The sequence below is a fragment of the Biomphalaria glabrata genome, chromosome 5 (genome assembly GCF_947242115.1).
Source record: "Biomphalaria glabrata chromosome 5, xgBioGlab47.1, whole genome shotgun sequence".
NCBI classification, from domain to species: domain Eukaryota; kingdom Metazoa; phylum Mollusca; class Gastropoda; family Planorbidae; genus Biomphalaria; species Biomphalaria glabrata.
Genome location: NC_074715.1, coordinates 18,121,512 through 18,141,931, shown reverse-complemented (window position 1 = coordinate 18,141,931; position 20,420 = coordinate 18,121,512). Strand labels below are relative to the sequence as shown.

The 20,420-nt window shown below is 36.7% G+C and overlaps 1 protein-coding gene across 3 annotated transcripts; it reads right to left on the bottom strand.

The window, feature by feature from the left end:
* Positions 1-94: 94 nt before the first annotated feature.
* LOC106060853 (PHD finger protein 24-like) lies at positions 95-20,074 on the bottom strand. 3 transcript variants are annotated; one of them, XM_056029780.1, is made up of 9 exons: positions 19,950-20,074; positions 16,060-16,568; positions 8,079-8,252; positions 7,520-7,598; positions 6,635-6,822; positions 5,526-5,647; positions 4,978-5,046; positions 3,187-3,889; positions 95-835 (listed from the first exon to the last, which is right to left on the bottom strand). In XM_056029780.1, the coding sequence occupies exons 2-9, from the start codon at positions 16,522-16,524 to the stop codon at positions 797-799; spliced, it is 1,839 nt and encodes a 612-aa protein (XP_055885755.1). In that variant the 5' UTR covers positions 16,525-16,568; positions 19,950-20,074; the 3' UTR covers positions 95-796. The 3 variants fall into 3 exon arrangements, with proteins under 3 accessions (XP_055885755.1, XP_055885754.1, XP_055885756.1); XM_056029779.1 differs by lacking the exon at positions 19,950-20,074 and adding an exon at positions 19,483-19,866; XM_056029781.1 differs by lacking the exon at positions 19,950-20,074 and adding an exon at positions 19,483-19,852 and having other exon boundaries at positions 3,453-3,889.
* Between the last annotated feature and the right edge of the window lie 346 nt (positions 20,075-20,420).

The following is a 20,420-nucleotide window of genomic DNA, read 5'->3' as shown; positions in this document are numbered from 1 at the left end:
ATAGCTTATGTTTTGTTTGCTATAAAAGTTATTATGCTCTGCACTTGTAGATAAAACCTGCCATTCAAAGAGTATAAAATAAACACCCCACAAATTTATTATACACAAAAATTAATTAACCTTTAATTGACTAATTACATATAAGTTTAACATGCTTTGTGAAATAATATTGACAGAAACATTGGATTGAAGCCAAATGATTCATAATGAGACAATGTTAAGCAATAAAATGATGAAACAAGCTGATCTTCATAGGCTATTATCATAAAATGCATTTCAATTTTCAGTAGGCTCATTATAATATACAGGGAAAAACAAAACACCACATCATCCCCCTAAAATTTAATAGCAAAATGTTTTGTTTCCAAATAGCAAAAAAAGAATATCTACTTATTAATATACACAAAAGCAGATTGTTTTGATAACTATTGAAGCCTGATCTGATATTACACTTTTCATATTCAATTTTTCCAACAGCAGGAGGGAGGTGAGGTGATGTTTTTTATACTTGTTTCAATTGGTCGACATTAGAGTGACCAGCGCAATGGCCCTTCTTTGCTCCTGGTATCTGGAGAAATTTGGCCATTAAGTTAATGAATCCATAGACAGTACATTTTTTGTTGTTAATATATACACTAATAGTAAGTGTTACAAAACTCTACACATCTACTGCTACCAAATTATTTCCTACAGCTGGTTATTTATTTAGTCCAAACTGGACACCAATTTCGGACCTTGTAGAAGTGGGCAATGACCATCTGATTTAATATGTTTCACTTGAGCCTGTATCAATGGATCAAACATCAGAGCCTTGTATTGAGCTGGAGATCTGGGTCTGTGAAACAAAGTGTTTTATATCTCATTGGGCCGTGTCAAAAAAAAATGAATAGTCCATACACTATAGTAATAGAAAAAGTCCCTGAAAGAAGATAGTGTACTAGTAAACCTCCCCATTACTACTGAACCATTGAAACAGATTTGACTTCAAGGGGCTTAGATTTTCATCAAAACCTTTGGGATCGCTTCACTAAGATAGGATAATTTTATTGTCCATAACAAGTAGAAATTCAGTTAGGTCAGCAGTTAAGCCCCCATCACTAGTTTCCAGCGTCACATTTTGCTCATTTCATTTATGATGAACATGTGTCTACCAGTAGAAATGTATTAGTTGTGTGCATATTGCAACTCAAAAAGTTGTTAGTTGTTTTTTTATTTGGTAAAACAAAGGAGAGACTTGTATTCAAGCATATTTTTGGATATAATCATTCGAAAAAGTTAAGCATATTCATTTGGGTTGTGAAAGAAATTAAGCATATCAATGCAGGTAAATGTGTACTAATTGCTTAGAAACAAAAAAAAAAACAACTTTGTACAAGCATGAAAGTAAGCATGGAGCATGTGGAACTAGATGACAGTGCACTGCTAACCAAAAGGAGTACATGGGACTAGAAGACAGTGCACTGCTAACCAAAACAAGTACATGGGACTAGAAGACAGTGTACTGCTAACCAAAAGGAGTACATGGGACTAGAAGACAGTGCACTGCTAACCAAAAGGAGTACATGGGACTAGAAGACAGTGTAGGGACTAGAAGACAGTGCACTGCTAACCAAAAGGAGTACATGGGACTAGAAGACAGTGCACTGCTAACCAAAAGGAGTACATGGGACTAGAAGACAGTGTAGGGACTAGAAGACAGTGCACTGCTAACCAAAAGGAGTACATGGGACTAGAAGACAGTGCACTGCTAACCAAAAGGAGTACATGGGACTAGAAGACAGTGTAGGGACTAGAAGACAGTGCACTGCTAACCAAAAGGAGTACATGGGACTAGAAGACAGTGCACTGCTAACCAAAAGGAGTACATGGGACTAGAAGACTGTGTACTGCTAACCAAAAGAAGTACATGGAACTAGAAGACAGTGCACTGGTGACCATTAAGATCAAGCCTGATTGTTTTGCTGGGCATACCTTAAGATGTGTACATAATAGACAAAAGAATAGACAAGTTAGTTGGTAAATAATAGACAAGTTAGTTGGTAAATAATAGACATGTTAGTTGGTAAAGAATAGACAAGTTAGTTGATAAAGAATAGACAAGTTAGTTGGTCAATAATAGACAAGTTAGTTGGTCAAGAATAGACAAGTTAGTTGGTCAAGAATAGACAAGTTAGTTGATAAAGAATAGACAAGTTAGTTGGTCAAGAATAGACAAGTTAGTTGGTCAAGAATAGACAAGTTAGTTGGTAAAGAATAGACAAGTTAGTTGATAAAGAATAGACAAGTTAGTTGGTCAATAATAGACAAGTTAGTTGGTCAAGAATAGACAAGTTAGTTGGTCAAGAATAGACAAGTTAGTTGGTCAAGAATAGACAAGTTAGTTGGTCAAGAATAGACAAGTTAGTTGGTCAAGAATAGACAAGTTAGTTGGTCAAGAATAGACAAGCTAGTTGGTCAAGAATAGACAAGTTAGTTGGTCAAGAATAGACAAGTTAGTTGGTCAAGAATAGACAAGTTAGTTGATAAAGAATAGACAAGTTAGTTGGTCAAGAATAGACAAGTTAGTTGGTCAAGAATAGACAAGTTAGTTGGTCAAGAATAGACAAGTTAGTTGGTGTATCAGGATGAAAGATGTTTTCCCTTTCATATATAAACATATCATTTAGGACCAAAATATTTGTTCAATACAAAGTCCGTTTGGAATTAAAACAATAAGTAGGCCTAACTAACAAATGAAAAATATTTACAATATATTTCCACATTGTAGAGTGCTCTGGAAAATTTTCTTTAGTAGACATTAATGAAGTTCAATAAATATATATCTTTAAAAAAAAACACACATTCAATTTACAAGAAAGTCTTATTATGAATCTAAACACTTGCTTTAGAATATTAAGATCTAAAGCATAATTGGAATATATGCTTTTACTTGGTAGTAAATACCATACATTTCGTTATGTCCATTCTTAATGCAGCTACACTGTAGGCCTACATTTTAAAACCCATTAATAATCAGGTGAAATTATATTTTTTTTTAGATCCCTCGCAAATTCATCAAAACACAGTGTAGGCCTATCTACTTAAGTGTTCAAATGATGTCACACGAGACACTTAACAAAAAAAAATAAAGCACAGCTTATTCTAAAACTGTCAAAATCCCCATTCACCATTATGTACTCTACCCACCAGATTACCATAAGCAGGTGCCATGACATTTTTGCCAGATCTGCAGGCAACTTGCGAGACGGCGCGAGCTTGATTAGATTTAACTTGTTTGCGAGTTATCACTTCCGACCTCCTGTTGAGCTGTTTCTCTTCTTGGCTTTTCTGAGGCGACCTGTCCCCTAGATTATCCCATGGGATAGTCGCGTGAAGGCTATCGTTATAAGAAATTGATTCGATTCTATCTGGAGTTACTCGTGCTGGTTTGACTGTTTCAGTGTCTACTTTACCTTCGTTCTGGACGTTTTCCAGGCCCGGTGATACACCCGTGGCTTGAGAACTAGTCTCTGGAGACTCTGCAGAACTGCTAGCTTGAAGCTCTTGCAGTTTGTGACATTTCTGTAGCTCCACGTCGATGTCATCCAGCATCGTTTTATTGACGCTGACTCTGACGGTATATTCCTTAGAGATATCGTCCAGGACTTTCCTGTTGGGTTCTGCGTTTGTTGTAGGATAATGGTGGCAGTGATGATCGGAAGACTGGTCAAAGTCTGGTGTACATGAAGTGTACTCTTCATCGTCGTCCATCGAGTCAAACGACATGGCTGTGCTTGCCTTATCGGCGTTGTCTTCAGAGAAGTCTCCGTCCGTAGCTCTCATTAGATTGATGCGTTGACCCAGGAAATAAATCGCTCTGTCTCGTAAAAAGTCTCCCCAAGTCACTGGACTGCAGAAAAAAAACAACATAAATTAACATAATTTTTTTTAAATAACAAACATGTATTTATGCCATTGCTGTACAACTTCTCATCGTGTTCCATTCTCATGCATTTGTTTGATAAAGAAACAATTTACTGAGATCAAGTTTTTATTTTCTTAAATTTCTTTTTGTCAGGTCTGGGAAGTCACATGATCTTAACTTGCATGTTGTTGTTTTTTATCCCAGGCTTTCGAAAAAGTTTAATTTATCCTCACAAGCCCCTCACTCACATGGTGTTTGAAGAAAATGACAGGCATCACGATTGTTTTCCGGCTCCCGATTATCTATAGGTCAGGGCTTACTTTAGTTGGTTACTCAACAATTTACAGCTCTTGACTTTTAAGATTGTTGGATGAGTTGGGGGGGGGGGGGGGGGTCTTTAAAATATTTTTTTTTTAAATTGACGAATGTCAACAAACGTTCACGCGCTTATTAAACCCTGAAACGTGCGATGCCATCTTTGAAGTCACCACCACCCTTACTGTTCTTTCCATGCAAGAATTGCTCGAAAAAAATATTAATTACATTTTATTAATTATATATTAATTATATTATTATATATTAATATTATATATTAATTAATAATCAAGACATAGCCATAACCTTAGACCGCACTAGTTGGAGAGAGACGGTGACCAAGAAAGCTATAGACAGAAAACCTGGGCCTCGATTCTTGAAGAAAAGCATGCCACACGGAAATAGGTTAGCTCCTCTACACCAAAGCGAAAGCCACCTTGACCTGCAATATTTGTGGACGGGAGTGTCTCTCCAAAATAGGGCTCCACAGCCTTATGAAAACGTGTTCGAGATGAACCATAGTCGTTTTACGACTGAAGGAGGCCAATGAATGAATGAATAATCAATTAAAAAATAAAGGATATGAAAGCTGTCGTTTGAACCCTAACCTTACACTTTAAAATCGTAACTAAGTCTTCATCAATATACATCATGCGGTCGTTTGAACTCTAACCTTACACTTTAAAATACTAACTAAGTCTTCATCAATAGACATCATGCGGTCGTTGGAACTCTAACCTTACACTTTTAAATCCTACCTGTCTAAGTCTTCATCAATATACATCATGCTGTCGTCTGGGAAGTAGGAGCTAACTCTCGTTTTTGTGCTGTTGATACATAAGAATAACTATGTTTTAATAAAGCAATGCATTGAATGGCTCTTTTACATTGACTATGAGTTTTGGAAAAAGAAATATCCAGAGAAAAAGTCTGGGGGCTCTTGGTTCGTGAAAAACTAACGCTTGGGGAAAATGGGAGGCTCCTTAATAGCTTTTCGTTATGAGCCTTACAGTTATCTGTATACTTTTGCTTGAGCACGACTACAAAACCAAAGTACGAAACTATGACAATCAAATACTAATCGTATCTAGGGTTATTATATATCTTGTTAGAAATCCACAAATCAAGCAGGCGACCCCAAAAAAATAAAATACAATAGAAATTATAATACCAAAATTGTCCACCAGGATACCACATGAAAAGCAGACAATGTGATAGTCATAGTCATGGACTACAAAACTGAAGAGATAGCTTGAATATTGAGATAGTAAAGACACACACACACACACAATAATACACATCTGACCTGTCCAGGAATTGCTGTACTTCAGATTTGCTGACCATGCCTAAGCCTTTCTTGTCCAGTGTTTTGAAAGTTTTCCTTGCCTCGGCTAGTTCAGATTGTGTCAATAAATGCACCAGGGAATCCTTTAGTGAAAAAAGTAGTCATTAAAAGTAGTCATTAAAAGTAGTCATTAAAAGCTATCAGGAAATTATTCTAACATTAATTGTGCGTAGAAAAGGACAATTGATAGAATCTAGTCGCTGGCTATAGAAATGTCTACACAGAGTTAACTCAAAGCAATTTATCTTGATATTTTAACTGATTTTTTATTAAGGAGACCCGCTGCTTAGTGTCGTTACTTTTTATTATCAAATAGCACTTCTGGAGAGATAGTGTTCAATATCTATGACATAATAAGCAGCACATCTATTAACGATATTCCCGATTCCAGACCAGACATTAGGTAAAAAGTCTCTTTATTTGCTTTAATTTTCTTTATTTGCATTCTGAATCTTCTAAAACTTTGATATCTTTGATAGAATTTAATTCTGATGTTTTTTTTCTGAAAATATGGATACCTGCCTTTTTACCTGCCTGGGTGGATCACTGAGGGGGCCAATTTTGAGTTTGTGTTTCCACACAAACTGTCTTTGTAACCTTGTTAATTCTTTCTTATAATAGTATTGATGGAAAACCTTTACCCAATTAAAATAATTGCTAAGGAGAGTCAGTGGCATCGCAACCATAGCGAGAAAAGGTACATTACGCCCGATCTCCTGAATAAGTGCCCATTGGGAGATATCATCCTGCTACTTATAAGAAGGCGTTCAAACATTTAATGTCATGACACTATTAGAAGTTTTAACTTTTACTTGTAAAAATATAGTACAGTGTGTTTGTGTAAGTGAACATATGTGTACAGTGTCTTTGTCTAAGTGTAAATATGTGTATAGCTACAGGATGACTCGATTTTTTTTTATCACACTCATCTTTCTAGTTTATCAGTGCGGAGAAAGGTGTGTTTGTGGGGGAGGGGGGCATCATCAAAGTCTTTAACCTGGGCCCAAGGATACCTTGCTACTACACTGTTTGAAATAGTCCCAATAAGTCTTGTGTTAAAACAGTCTTACTTTATTTCTTCTACTCAAGATCCTGATCCCCTCCATGTTCAAGAAATCAGTCCAACTGACAACCTTGTCTTTGGCAAAGATGTGAAACCTGGTCAGGCTACTCCCCTCTTTCTCCGCTGTGAAGATTTTGCCTTCTCTGTTCAGGGACTGCTTACAGTAGCTGAGATAGCTTTCTTCAGTGATGTTATCTGATAAGAGATTGTATCTTTAAGCCTTTATCCATCATCTAACATTTGAATTGTGGGCTTGTCATGGAAGTATGGAAAGTATTAAGAGAGTGAAGCACAGTGGATGAATAGGAAACAAGAGAGGGGTGGGTACCAACGCATGAAAAAAAAAAAGAAAGTATTTCATATTCAATATTTCTATAAAGAATAAGAGAAATAATCGTTTCATATGTGTATGTAACAGAAAGAGAGAAAGATAAACAGTTGAAGAATATATTGAGAAAAGGGAAATAAATTCAGTCAAGGAAAAAATACAATAAAAATAGAAAAGAAAAAGAACGACAGAAAGAAAAAAAAGGAAAGAAACAATAAAGATAGATAGAGAGAGAGAGAGAGAGAGAGAGAGAGAGGCCGACAGAAATAGTCTAAAACTGAGAGAGAAAGAGAGAGAGAGGCCGACAGAAATAGTCTAAAACTGAGAGAGAAAGAGAGAGAGAGGCCGACAGAAATAGTCTAAAACTGAGAGAGAGAGAGGCCGACAGAAATAGTCTAAAACTGAGAGAGAGAGAGAGAGAGGCCGACAGAAATAGTCTAAAACTGAGAGAGAGAGAGGCTGAAAGAAATAGTCTAAAACTAAGAGAGAGAGAGAGAGAGAATAAAAAGAGACATAGATTGAGAGAAAAAGAGAGAATTAATCTAAAGATAGATCTGAGTTCACCTTTACAAATGTCCAAATCTTGCAGATCTTCCAAAGCAGTACGTACTTCCTCTTGTGTTAAAAGATGGTTGAGCGCCGCCTGGTGTAGAATGAAGAAATATATTTTCATAAGACCCATTCCTCCTTATAAACGTTCAAACCTTACCACTATGACGAAACTATGACGTTTAGTTCATACATTTGATTTCTAGGATTTTAAGATATACTCCCTGAATGAAAGGGATTGGAAGGGTCGCATGAAGTACTATTTCTTATTTGTCTGTTGTAAATTCCTCTCAATCAGAGCTAGTTTACTTTATCAAAGGCTAAAACACGAGGGTGCCCTTATAAGCAGGGTTTCTACAACACATTCGCTATTCAAACAAAAACATTGTAGTGAAAAAAAAGTTCAACATGTAATTGGCTATGAGTTGGGTACTTACACCCTAAAAGTAAACTGGTCTATCTCTCGGCCATTAATTTTATGTGAGCCTTCTCGTGAACAATCCTTTAAATAGATCTATGCATCCTTTCAAACAGATTCCAAAGAATAAACACAAAGCATTGTCTCAATACTCACACACTGGTGGCAGCTCCATTGCTTGCTAGTAATCAGTTTTCTGTGTTTCTCTGTTAGCGGATGTCCAATCTTCAAAAGGCAGCCGTCGTGGTAAGCTTTCATACACACGCGACATATTCTGACGTGATGCCCTGTATAAACTCCGCAGATGTAACACACGTCTTCTGGTTTGGGCTGAAGTTTGAGCAAAAACACAAGAACAAGGTTAGCAACGGAATGTACAGATTTTATTGACTCTTAGAAACGACTTCGTCTAGTATTAGAGCATTGGGAGATTCACATAGAGCACAGAGAATAAAGTGAAAATCTGTGTAATTTTGACAAAGCTTATATCAGCGAGCTATGTATGGTACAAATTTTGTAAACATTATTTCTCCCAGACCCATTCTAGAATCAAGTTGAAACTTTGCACAATTATTCATTGACTATGACAAGACATTAATCAATTTTTTTAAAAAGTTAACCAATCAGTCAATTAATTACTTGTAATTAATTATTTTGTTGGATATCGATTAAGTGAAATATTTTCTACATTATTGACAGATATAGTTGTAAGTGTGGAGTTCTTCCTCGTGGATATGCTTTGTTTTTTTTTTTTAAGGACTCTTTATATTTTGCTTGTTTGTTTTAGTTTTTGGTTTTCTCGTACTTAGAATTGAAGGCATGACACCTTCGAGTTTATACAGCTCTATCTACGTTTATTTAGTTAACCAGCTCTAGGTAAGTATATCTAGTCAACCAGCTCTAGATACGTATATTTAGTTAACCAGCACTATCAACGTATATTAAGTTAACCAGCTCTAGCAACGTATATTTAGTTAACCAGCTCTAGCAACGTAAAGCAAGTTAACCAGCTCTAGCTACATAGGTCATTCCCTAGCTAAAAGCATGGTGGATGAACAGTGAAAATTGTTTCCACAACCTAGTCGGGGCCAGGTCACATCCAGAAACAATCACTTCTAGAAGCTTGGCTGGACAGCCTATTTTCTGTAAAAAAATGTTAAAGAGACCAACTCTGCTGACAAGATCGAATGCTTTAGCCAGGTCAATGAACGCAATGCACAAAGGCATTCTTTGTTTACTGCACTTTATCATGAATATCATGCCAATATTGAATCTCTTTGAGCGGAAGTCACATTGGGATTCTGAGCAGCGAGTTTTTGTAGCCTAGGTAGTATCACTTGGGCATTTGTAGCCTAGGTAGTATCACTTGGGCATTTGTAGCCTAGGTAGTATCACTTGGGCATTTGTAGCCTAGGTAGTATCACTTGGGCATTTGTAGCCTAGGTAGTATCACTTGGGCATTTGTAGTCTAGGTAGTATCACTTGGGCATTTGTAGCCTAGGTAGTATCACTTGGGCATTTGTAGTCTAGGTAGTATCACTTGGGCATTTGTAGCCTAGGTCGTATCACTTGGGCATTTGTAGCCTAGGTCGTATCACTTGGGCATTTGTAGTCTAGGTAGTATCACTTGGGCATTTGTAGCCTAGGTAGTATCACTTGGGCATTTGTAGCCTAGGTAGTATCACTTGGGCATTTGTAGTCTAGGTAGTATCACTTGGGCATTTGTAGCCTAGGTAGTATCACTTGGGCATTTGTAGCCTAGGTCGTATCACTTGGGCAAAGTCCTGCAATTCTTAGGAGAAGGCTCAATTCCAGATTTGAAGGCAAACTTTGAAATATTGCCAGACTGAGGGCTACAAAAAAGAAAACCAAATGTTCGTCCTTATCTCTACTATGTGTTATGTAATCAAACAGAACCTTTGGGAAGACATAGCCCTAGACAGCGGAAAGAGATAGTGAGATTGGTGACCAAGAAAGCACTGAACAGAGAAACAAGCTTATAAAGAGATTTTGAAGACATTTAAAAGGTCACTCTAGCGATCATATAGGTTGGCGTCAATGATATTGTTTCTCACATTTTTCCTTTTTTTTAAAAAAAAATACGTTTTTCTTTAGGTAACTTAGGCATAATATCGCTCCCACATTTATCCAAATTGCTTTCTTGTGTTATCTGATATTGTATTTTCTTGCTTAACCTTGAACAATGAAAATTGTTTCTTTAAAAATCGGATATTGTTTTTAAAAGATAATCTGCCTAGACAACACATCTCTCTTAGATTCAAAACAGACGATTTATTAGTGTATTGTAAAGTAGGCCTATATCTATCTATTTTACAGTTTATATTATTACCTGCTTCCACATTAGGGCCTAAAGAGACAGTATTACCGCATCATTTGTTTTAAAATCTTTGGAAATATTCTCTCACGATAATTTATACTGATTTGCTAACTTAAAACTATAACTTGGAAACCTTTGACTAAAGGAGAGCATTGGTCTTCAATTAATTGCCTTTCAAAAGTACGGGGCACTCGACCAACGTGTTAAATATCAGCTGCTTGTACCGCGGTCACGCTAATCTTTGACCATCAGCCCCAATGCTACTTCGGAACGGCCTTCTCAGAAGAGGACTAGTTTATGATTATTAGAGCGAAGGTCATCGCAGCTTTGAAGCAATTTTCTCAGACTCAAGACCATGAGAAACAACTCAACATTTATTTATTCTACTGTTAGATCCAATTAATACAACAATCTAGATACTATAGTCACTATGTAGTTATGTTGTAGAATGCCTAAATAGGTGTCTGCCGAACGCAATCATATGATTAAATCTTGATGAAAGTCTTATGTAGAGTTTTATTTTTTTAGATTGCATATGACTTTTTAAAAGACTTATTATTCTCACCTGAAAAAAAAACAAAAGGTGATACATTTAAAAATATATACATACACACAGGGACGGAGGTATATGTATGACCATGAACTTTTCCCCCAAGGCCAGCGACGCCTCTGCATTGAATTCTTTCTTAATAATAAAAGTTTATTTATTTTTTTCCTTTCAAGTTCCCTTCAAAGCAATGCATTTTTTAAATATGATAAAATTACTTGAGTCTTTGTTATTCATAAAAAAACTCAGAAGAGCGAGTAGGTCAATCTAAACAAGAATGTTTAATGAATGAAAATCAAATAAAATAAATGAAAAAGTTGAAACCAATGTATACAGCGTAATTACTGCCTAAAACCGTTATGATGGAAAATACATTAAAGTCAATCAAGGGGTTCAAGCTGCCGATACGAAAGACGCAAGTTCTAGTCCCAGAGAAGACATAGAAAATTGCCGATACGAAAGACGCAAGTTCTAGTCCCAGAGAAGACACAGAAAATTGCCGATACGAAAGACGCAAGTTCTAGTCCCAGAGAAGACACAGAAAATTGCCGATACGAAAGACGCAAGTTCTAGTCCCAGAGAAGACATAGAAAATTGCCGATACGAAAGACGCAAGTTCTAGTCCCAGAGAAGACACAGAAAATTGCCGATACGAAAGACGCAAGCTCTTGTCCTAGAGAAGACACAGAAAACTGCCGACACTAAAGACGCAAGTTCTAGTCCCACAGAAGGCACCAAGAATTGTATTTCCGATTTAAATTCCTTGAGTTCAACAAGCTACAAACACGACTTTGACCTCGTTGAAGCAAAGATAGTTGGTCGATGTGCTGCCCTCAGTACACCCTCGCAGATTATTGACCAGAAAAGAGGCGAACTTATCATGACGTAACTGGGTCAAAGTGAATGCATGCTTTATAAAATCTTTTTGTCATTAAATACAAATTACAGGTTGCAACATTTGCTGGCATGGTCATGAAAAAAATAGTGAGTTATTTTGACTGATAAATTATGGTACACATTTGATTGGTACAGATTTGTTCATTGAAGCCTCTATCTCTTTGGGCTAAAATTACCCCCGAAACCATCCCACATCGTACAGGTAAACGTTTTATTGTTCTGTCCACTACAATGGTCAGAAATGATATCGTTCTGAAACAGAAGAAGATTAAAATCTCTACACATTTATTCTTTGCCAAACAAACATTTCAATAATTAAATGGGTTTCCTCCCTTGCTTAGCTCTTATCAACACCCTATGCATTGATGTAAGGAAACATAATAGTCTGTGTTTCTCTGTAATAACTAGAGATCTATTTACTTCCCTTTTCATAGATATATCATACAGCTAAACCAATCTGTTTCATCTTATTTGTTTCGAAATATTATTGTAATGCCATGGTTACTTTCGATACTTTTACTTTAAATTGAACCAGCAGCCTCGATCTCGAATCATGATGTACTTTGTCTCTTGATCTAACTTAACACACATACCAAACAGATCTTGTTCTTCACTCCTTTTGGACACACTTGACATAGCACTTATAAGTTTCCGGAAAAACGAACACAGAGTGTGCTCTCTGTGTCAGCAGACGTCAGAAGAAACAAGAATCGCGACAACAAAATAACAAAAAAAAACAAAAAAAACTAAGGATTTTTTTATACCAGATTTGGTTATACACATTTATATAATACTGATTAGCGTGGATATATATATATATCCACATATTGATGAAACTACAAAAAAATATCAAACAAAGCATTAGGATTTATTAAAAGAAATTTCTATAAATCAAATAAGAACATAAAACTAAAATGTTATTTAACCTTGGTTAGGCCAATAATAGAATATGCATCCTCCGTTTGGGAACCCTCAACTCAAGAAAACATTAAGAAACTGGAACAGACACAAAATAGAGCAGTGAGATTCATAACAAACGAATATTCACATTTGACTAGAGTAACACCTTTAGTAAAATCACTAAATTTAGAAATCCTTCAGGACAGAAGGCTCAAAAGTAAAGTAACAATCATACATAAAACACTGAACCATAATCTTCAAATACAAAAACAAAATTTAATAAAATACTCTGAAAGACACAAAGATAAAGGCACATTCCTCGTCCCATATGCTAGGACAAATTTGTACAAATACTCCTTCTTCCCTAGTGCTATTTGAGCATGGAATGGGTTGCCTGAGCTAGCCAGGAAAACCAGTGACTTGGCAGAATTTAAGTCATTGGTTAATATGCATGACTAAATGCATGACGCGTAGGACGTAATCATCTTCTTTTTTGAAGTAACGTCTGTATTATATAAGATAAGAAGATAAGATATATATATATATATGCTATATATAAATAGGCTATTTCAAATTTAAAATATATTTAAAAACTGTACAAAGTCATCTTAAGTAATTGTAATTATACACGGGGCCATGAATGTTCACGATTTAAGAAGTCCGTATAGTATCGATTTAGTATTGAACTAAGGTTAGTTAAATGATCTCAATGATTTAGTATTGAACTAAGGTTAGTTAAATGATCTCAATGATTTAGTAATATTAGCCTGGTGCTCACATTTTAGATGCATAATGTGTATAGAGTTGCTACAGGCTACATAGACTATTGCGTACACTAAATTGTTACTGGTCTATGGTTTCAACAGTCTTAGCGTAATATATTTTTTAAAGAGTAGTGACATTACTAATTCGTTGAATAATTCGTGTACACTCAACCTTTAAGTACAAAAGGACCTGAACACGTTTTTGTCTTCAATATAAGTAATTTTTTTTTATGTTATTTGTCTAGAATGCTATGGTACCACTCATATGCCCACCCATAGAGAATGCTATGGTACCACTCATATGCCCACCCATAGAGAATGCTATGGTACCACTCATATGCCCACCCATAGAGAATGCTATGGTACCACTCATATGCCCACCCATAGAGAATGCTATGGTACCACTCATATGCCCACCCATAGAGAATGCTATGGTACCACTCATATGCCCACCCATAGAGAATGCTATGGTACCACTCATATGCCCACCCATAGAGAATGATACGGTACCACTTATATGCCCACCCATATTCCTTGTCATTAAACATGAAGCAAGATTTTTGTTTTTGTTTCCTAGAGTGCTGGAAATTGATGCAAATTATTCTTACCTTAAATATTACTCAACATAGAAGATAATTACGCCCTACTCATTTCATGTCAATCGAATGACACATGATAATCAATTTCTGGCTGATTCAGGCAACTATTTATCGAATTTATTAGTTTCAATGATAAATACTTATTTTAAAAGTTATAATTAGTATGTTTTCTTTGATTTGAGGCCCTGTGGCTTAGCGGTAAAGTGCTTGACTTCTGAACAGGGGTTGCTGGGTTCGAATCCTGGTGAAGACTGGGATTTTTAATTTCGGGATCTTTGGGCGCCTCTGAGTCCACCCAGCTCTAATGGGTACCTGACATCAGTTGGGGGAAAAGTAAAGGCGGTTGGTCGTTGTGCTGGCCACATGACACCCTCTGTTAGCCTCAGGGGACAGAAACAGATGACCTTTACATCATCTGCCAGACCAAAATGTCTGAGAGGGTGAACTTTACTTTTTTCTTTGATTTCATATTGGACCATAGATTCTGTTGTATAATTATACACCCTGTACATGTCCGCACTAGCTTTGAATTTTTTTTTTGTTTTGTTTGCGCGCACTTTTTTTTAACTAATAAAATAAAATTTGTTAATATTTTTTGTTTGAAAATTGTTTAGCTTTAGATTTTTCTCTGTATGAATGAAGCATTTCAATTTGATTAAGTCCAGATATCATTTTACTAGATAGCATTTACCGAATTTCAAAGCAAGATTTTTCAGTTGGGAAAACAAAAGAAAATTAATGAATTACCATGAAATAACTGATTACTTTTGATGGATTCATGTGTTGTCTTTGACTATAAATAATTTTGCAAAATTTTAACTTGATCCAAGAAAGGGAAGTGGGAGGAATATCGTGTCAAAGAATCCACCCAGACAGACAGACAGAGTGAGTTGCTATAAGCTGTCAAAGAATCCACCCAGAAAGACAGACAGACAGAGTGAGTTGCTACAAACTGTCAAAGAATTCACCCAGACAGACAGACAGACAGAGTGAGTTGCTATAAAATGTTTGTAAAATGTTTTATACGTTTCGGATGTTCCTTCAGAGTTGAAGATAGTTTACTTCTTAGTCCAAACCTCCCGCAGGACGACGGGGGATGGGAGCGGGCTGGGTTTGAACTCTCGACCGTCGATAAATCCAAACGACAGTCCAGCGATCAAACCGCACGACCAGGCAGCCATAAGCTGTCAAAGAATCCAGACAGACAGACAGACAGAGTGAGTTGCTATAAGCTGTCAAAGAATCCACCCAGACAGACAGACAGACAGAGTGAGTTGCTATAAGCTGTCAAAGAATCCACCCAGACAGACAGACAGACAGACAGAGTGAGTTGCTATAAGCTGTCAAAGAATTCACCCAGACAGACAGACAGAGTGAGTTGCTATAAGCTGTCAAAGAATTCACCCAGACAGACAGACAGAGTGAGTTGCTATAAGCTGTCAAAGAATTCACCCAGACAGACAGACAGAGTGAGTTGCTATAAGCTGTCAAAGAATCCACCCAGACAGACAGAGTGAGTTGCTATAAGCTGTCAAAGAATCCACCCAGACAGACAGACAGACAAAGTGAGTTGCTATAAGCTGTCAAAGAATCCACCCAGACAGACAGACAGACAGAGTGAGTTGCTATAAGCTGTCAAAGAATCCACCCAGACAGACAGACAGAGTGAGTTGCTATAAGCTGTCAAAGAATTCACCCAGACAGACAGACAGAGTGAGTTGCTATAAGCTGTCAAAGAATCCACCCAGACAGACAGACAGACAGAGTGAGTTGCTATAAGCTGTCAAAGAATCCACCCTGACAGACAGACAGAGTGAGTTGCTATAAGCTGTCAAAGAATTCACCCAGACAGACAGACAGAGTGAGTTGCTATAAGCTGTCAAAGAATTCACCCAGACAGACAGAGTGAGTTGCTATAAGCTGTCAAAGAATTCACCCAGACAGACAGACAGAGTGAGTTGCTATAAGCTGTCAAAGAATCCACCCAGACAGACAGACAGACAGAGTGAGTTGCTATAAGCTGTCAAAGAATTCACCCAGACAGACAGACAGAGTGAGTTGCTATAAGCTTTGTAAAAAAAACATTACATACCTCCCTGACGTCTTCTAATGCTATGTCAAGGGGAGTCATCTCCCATTCGTAAACTTTCGTTCTCCTCAACACTTTATTAAAATCACTGAACCGTAACGATCTCTCTGACCCCGACCTTGACCTGTTTTTGCCTAACAGAATGTCTTTTGCTTCACAGGAAGGGCATGAAGACTTTTTCCTATAAACTGGTGAGTTAGGCGCAAGCAGCTTGCAACCGGAAACGGACATGTCCTCAATCAGAACTTGCTCAATCGTCTGCGACTCACAGAAAGATTGTTTATGTTTCTTGGGGGACTTTTTATCAGCTTTGATTTTGACGCTGTTGGATTTCTTCTTTTTGTTCACATTTTTGTTGTATTTCTTATCCTTTTGTGAAGATGTGCTGCTGTTGAGGCTTGATTCAAGAGTTTCAGTCACAGATAGTTGTATGTTCGTTTTTTTAGACTTTGAAGAGTTGCCGCCCATTTCTTTAGATCAGATCAACATCAATAACAATCTTTTTTAGATAACTGAAAAAAAAAAAGAAATAGATCTAGATCTATCGAATAAATTAAAGTGCCAATTGAAGATCTCAGTGACACCCTATAAATGTGAAAAAGTGAAAGTAAAATTCCCCCAGATATCCCTTTTTTTTTCATTTTCCCAACTGGTCCAGATAAGTAATACGATCATAGCGTATTAAGAATGCTAGAAGCATGAAATAGCGCTAAACAAAAACATTTGGTAAAAATATTTCTAATCGCACAGATTTAATTTCGTTGGTCCAGATCTATTACATATATTACACATTTAATTACAAGACTGATCCATACTAATTGATACAATTACACTTGGTATAAGCTTTCTTTTTTTTTTAAATGTTTCTCTTATTTTGTGTATAGAAATGAAACTGATTTTTAGTGGCCCCCAAAAGGGGAATAGACGCTGTTAGTTTTGTGTGGTCTATCTGTCCGTACGTCCGTTTAGATCTCGTAAACTAGAAAAGATATTGAAAATCCGACATTATGATATTTTATACCTTCCAAAGTTCTGATGCAACGGTTACTTTTTTCTTTTCTGAAAGTGAAAAATTTAATTTTTTAAATCAACAATGCAAGCAGTTTTTTTCATAACAGTACACCACTCTTACAACTATTCACTATTAATAGTAACAAACACGGGAGGCTATTTAGTGAGGGAGATGACTATATAACATTCTCTAAACACATTTATGCAAACGGTTTTAGATTTTTTGTCATTTTTTTTTGTTACAAATGTATTGCTAAGTTTAAGTCAGGTGTGTCATACTAACTACTACGTTTATAAAAAAAAATGTTTACTTTTTCTTTTAAAGAGAATCTATTTAAAATGAATATAAGTGGAACATAATTTAAAACAATAATTAATAATCAGTTTTTCATATTATGATGTGACCATGTGACCTGAAACACAGCACCACACATCCATATGACACTTAGATAAAGGAATTTTTATTTTTTTAAGGAAATGTTGTTTTTTTTTCTTGAGGCTTTGAATAAGAGATTTACCCTTTACAAACCAATTAGATCAATTAGATAATTACTAGTCGACCCACGGCGTAGCATACGCCGCAATTTAGCAGGACCGGCCTTAAGCCACTGCAACCTATGCGCCCACAGTGGGCCACGCACTTTCATAGGACGAGCGCTAATTCTAGGTGTAAATTATTAAACTAAACCATTTTATAACTAATAACAGATTTCACGCGACCTCCTGATTTACCAGGAGCTCCTGGAAATCTCCCGAAATTGCAAAATATACGAAGATGTTTTTTTACATTACAAACTGAACATTTTACAGTGGCTTGGCCAAACTTTACAAACTGAACATTTTACAGTGGCTTGGCCAAACATTACAAACTGAACATTTTACAGTGGCTTGGGCAAACATTACAAACTGAACATTTTACAGTGGCATGGCCAGCATCTCGACCAGCAGGACTTGAGGTCAATGACAGTAAAACCAAGTACATCACAATGACAAGAGACAATCAAACAGAGGGACAAAATATCAAAATCAAAGACCACGAATTTGAAAGCGTCCAAACTTTCAAATATTTAGGAAGTACTATTAATTTCAAAAATGACCTACTAACAGAAATAAAGGAAAGAATAGCAGCAGGCAACAGGGCATTTTATAGCACCCACCATCTACTTAAGAGCAAAATGATTTCAAGTAAAACCAAGAAAATAATATACAAAACTATAATAAGACCAGCAGCAATGTATGGAAGTGAGACCTGGACACTGACAAAGACATCTGAAAATTTACTTAACACTTGGGAAAGAAAAATCCTTAGGAAAATCTATGGTGCCATACAGGATGAAACAGGGTGGAGGACACGCACTAACCATGAGTTATATCAATTATATGAAGACCCACCAATAGTGAACGAAATAAAAAAGAACAGACTACGTTGGGCAGGTCACCTTGAAAGAATGTCAGACAACAGAGGGGCGAAAATCGTATACAGGCAAAAACCAAAAGGCAGGCGACCCAAAGGCAGACCCCGAATGCGATGGATAGATGACGTGGAAGCAGATCTGAAGCAGCTTGGGGTTAGGGCGTGGAGACGAAAGGCCCAGGAGAGATCTGAATGGAAGGATGTGTTAAAGCAGGCCAGAGCCCTCCATGGGCTGTAGCGCCACTGGGATGGATGGATGGATGGCCAACCATTACAAACTGAACATTTTACAGTGGCTTGGCCAACCATTACAAACTGAACATTTTACAGTGGCATGGCCAACCATTACAAACTGAACATTTTACAGTGGCTTGGCCAACCATTACAAACTGAACATTTTACAGTGGCTTGGCCAACCATTACAAACTGAACATTTTACAGTGGCATGGCCAACCATTACAAACTGAACATTTTACAGTGGCTTGGCCAACCATTACAAACTGAACATTTTACAGTGGCTTGGCCAACCATTACAAACTGAACGTTTTACAGTGGCTTGGCCAACCATTACAAACTGAACATTTTACAGTGGCTTGGCCAACCATTACAAACTGAACGTTTTACAGTGGCTTGGCCAACCATTACAAACTGAACATTTTACAGTGGCTTGGCCAACCATTATAAACTGAACATTTTACAGTGGCTTGGCCAAACATTACAAACTGAACATTTTACAGAGCCTAACAATTTTACTTGTTCCTTTTCTTAGACCGGGCACCCTCTTCATGAAGAAAACAGTACAGCTTTATTGAAAATATGATTTGCGTATTTACAGGCCTACTTTATAATTAATTTGTTAATTTATAATTAATTTAGTAGTTAATTACTTAAAACCTTCAAATCGACAATGTCTGAATGACTAATTACAAGTCTGATATTTATTGTATTATTATTATTATTTTGGCAGTTATAGTTATTTCTAAATGATAACGTTGTCTTACCCTGACTTAAGACGTCATATGTAAGAATCCCCACATTTAAACTGACACCATTTACTCACACCGAACTCAAACGTGTCCCCAGAGAGTGCTCAGCATCTGATCCGGACTGTGGATTTGTCAGAGTGTTGGCCTACGAAATGTGAAGTGGATGTTTCAGTGTGTCCGCGCGCGTTCGTTCATGTGTGTGTTCGTGCATGCGCCAGGGAGTTATAAGATTACTTTTAATTGAAGTCTTTATATATATATATATATATATATATATATATAAGTAGAGTCAGTCCTACAGACGATCGAATACAAATAGGCCTATAGCTTATAACAGTCACGACACATGTCACAGTCTCAAATGAAGGGTGCAATGAAATGGGAAGGGGATTTATTTTCTAGCCTTGAAAGAATAAAACTGAACCAGGTTTTCAGTTTCTGTCACTATGACTGGTGTCGATGCACGCACCAGGAAATAATACCTGCTAAATACAAGTCTGCTGAATCATGCTTTGTGTCCTGCCCAGCTATTGTAGTTCCGGAAGCCATGAATTTGTTGCCCCTTGACTGATTTGTGTTTCCTTTGAAATGAAATCGACATCTAGATCTAGTTGGAAATAAATAGAAATTTTTGTTAGTCTAGTGAGACTCAAGTGTTATGGAGTGTGTGTGTGTGTGTTTCTGTGGTGACGGTGAGTTAGCGAGTGGTTGTGTGAATGATGCAAGATAAGCTGCACTGTCGTCACCTGTCTTGGATACACCAGACGACTCGAGGATGCCAGAGTGAAAAGACGTGTTTTTATTGTGAGATAGATTTTGTTCAAAGAACTACTTAAGTCTACTACATTGATTTCATTTCATCTCAACTTGAATGTGTCTCTATTGTACTCAAAGTTACATTTAATTTTGTTCACAAAGAAATTTCAAGTTTTACAAGTTAAAATATACTACGC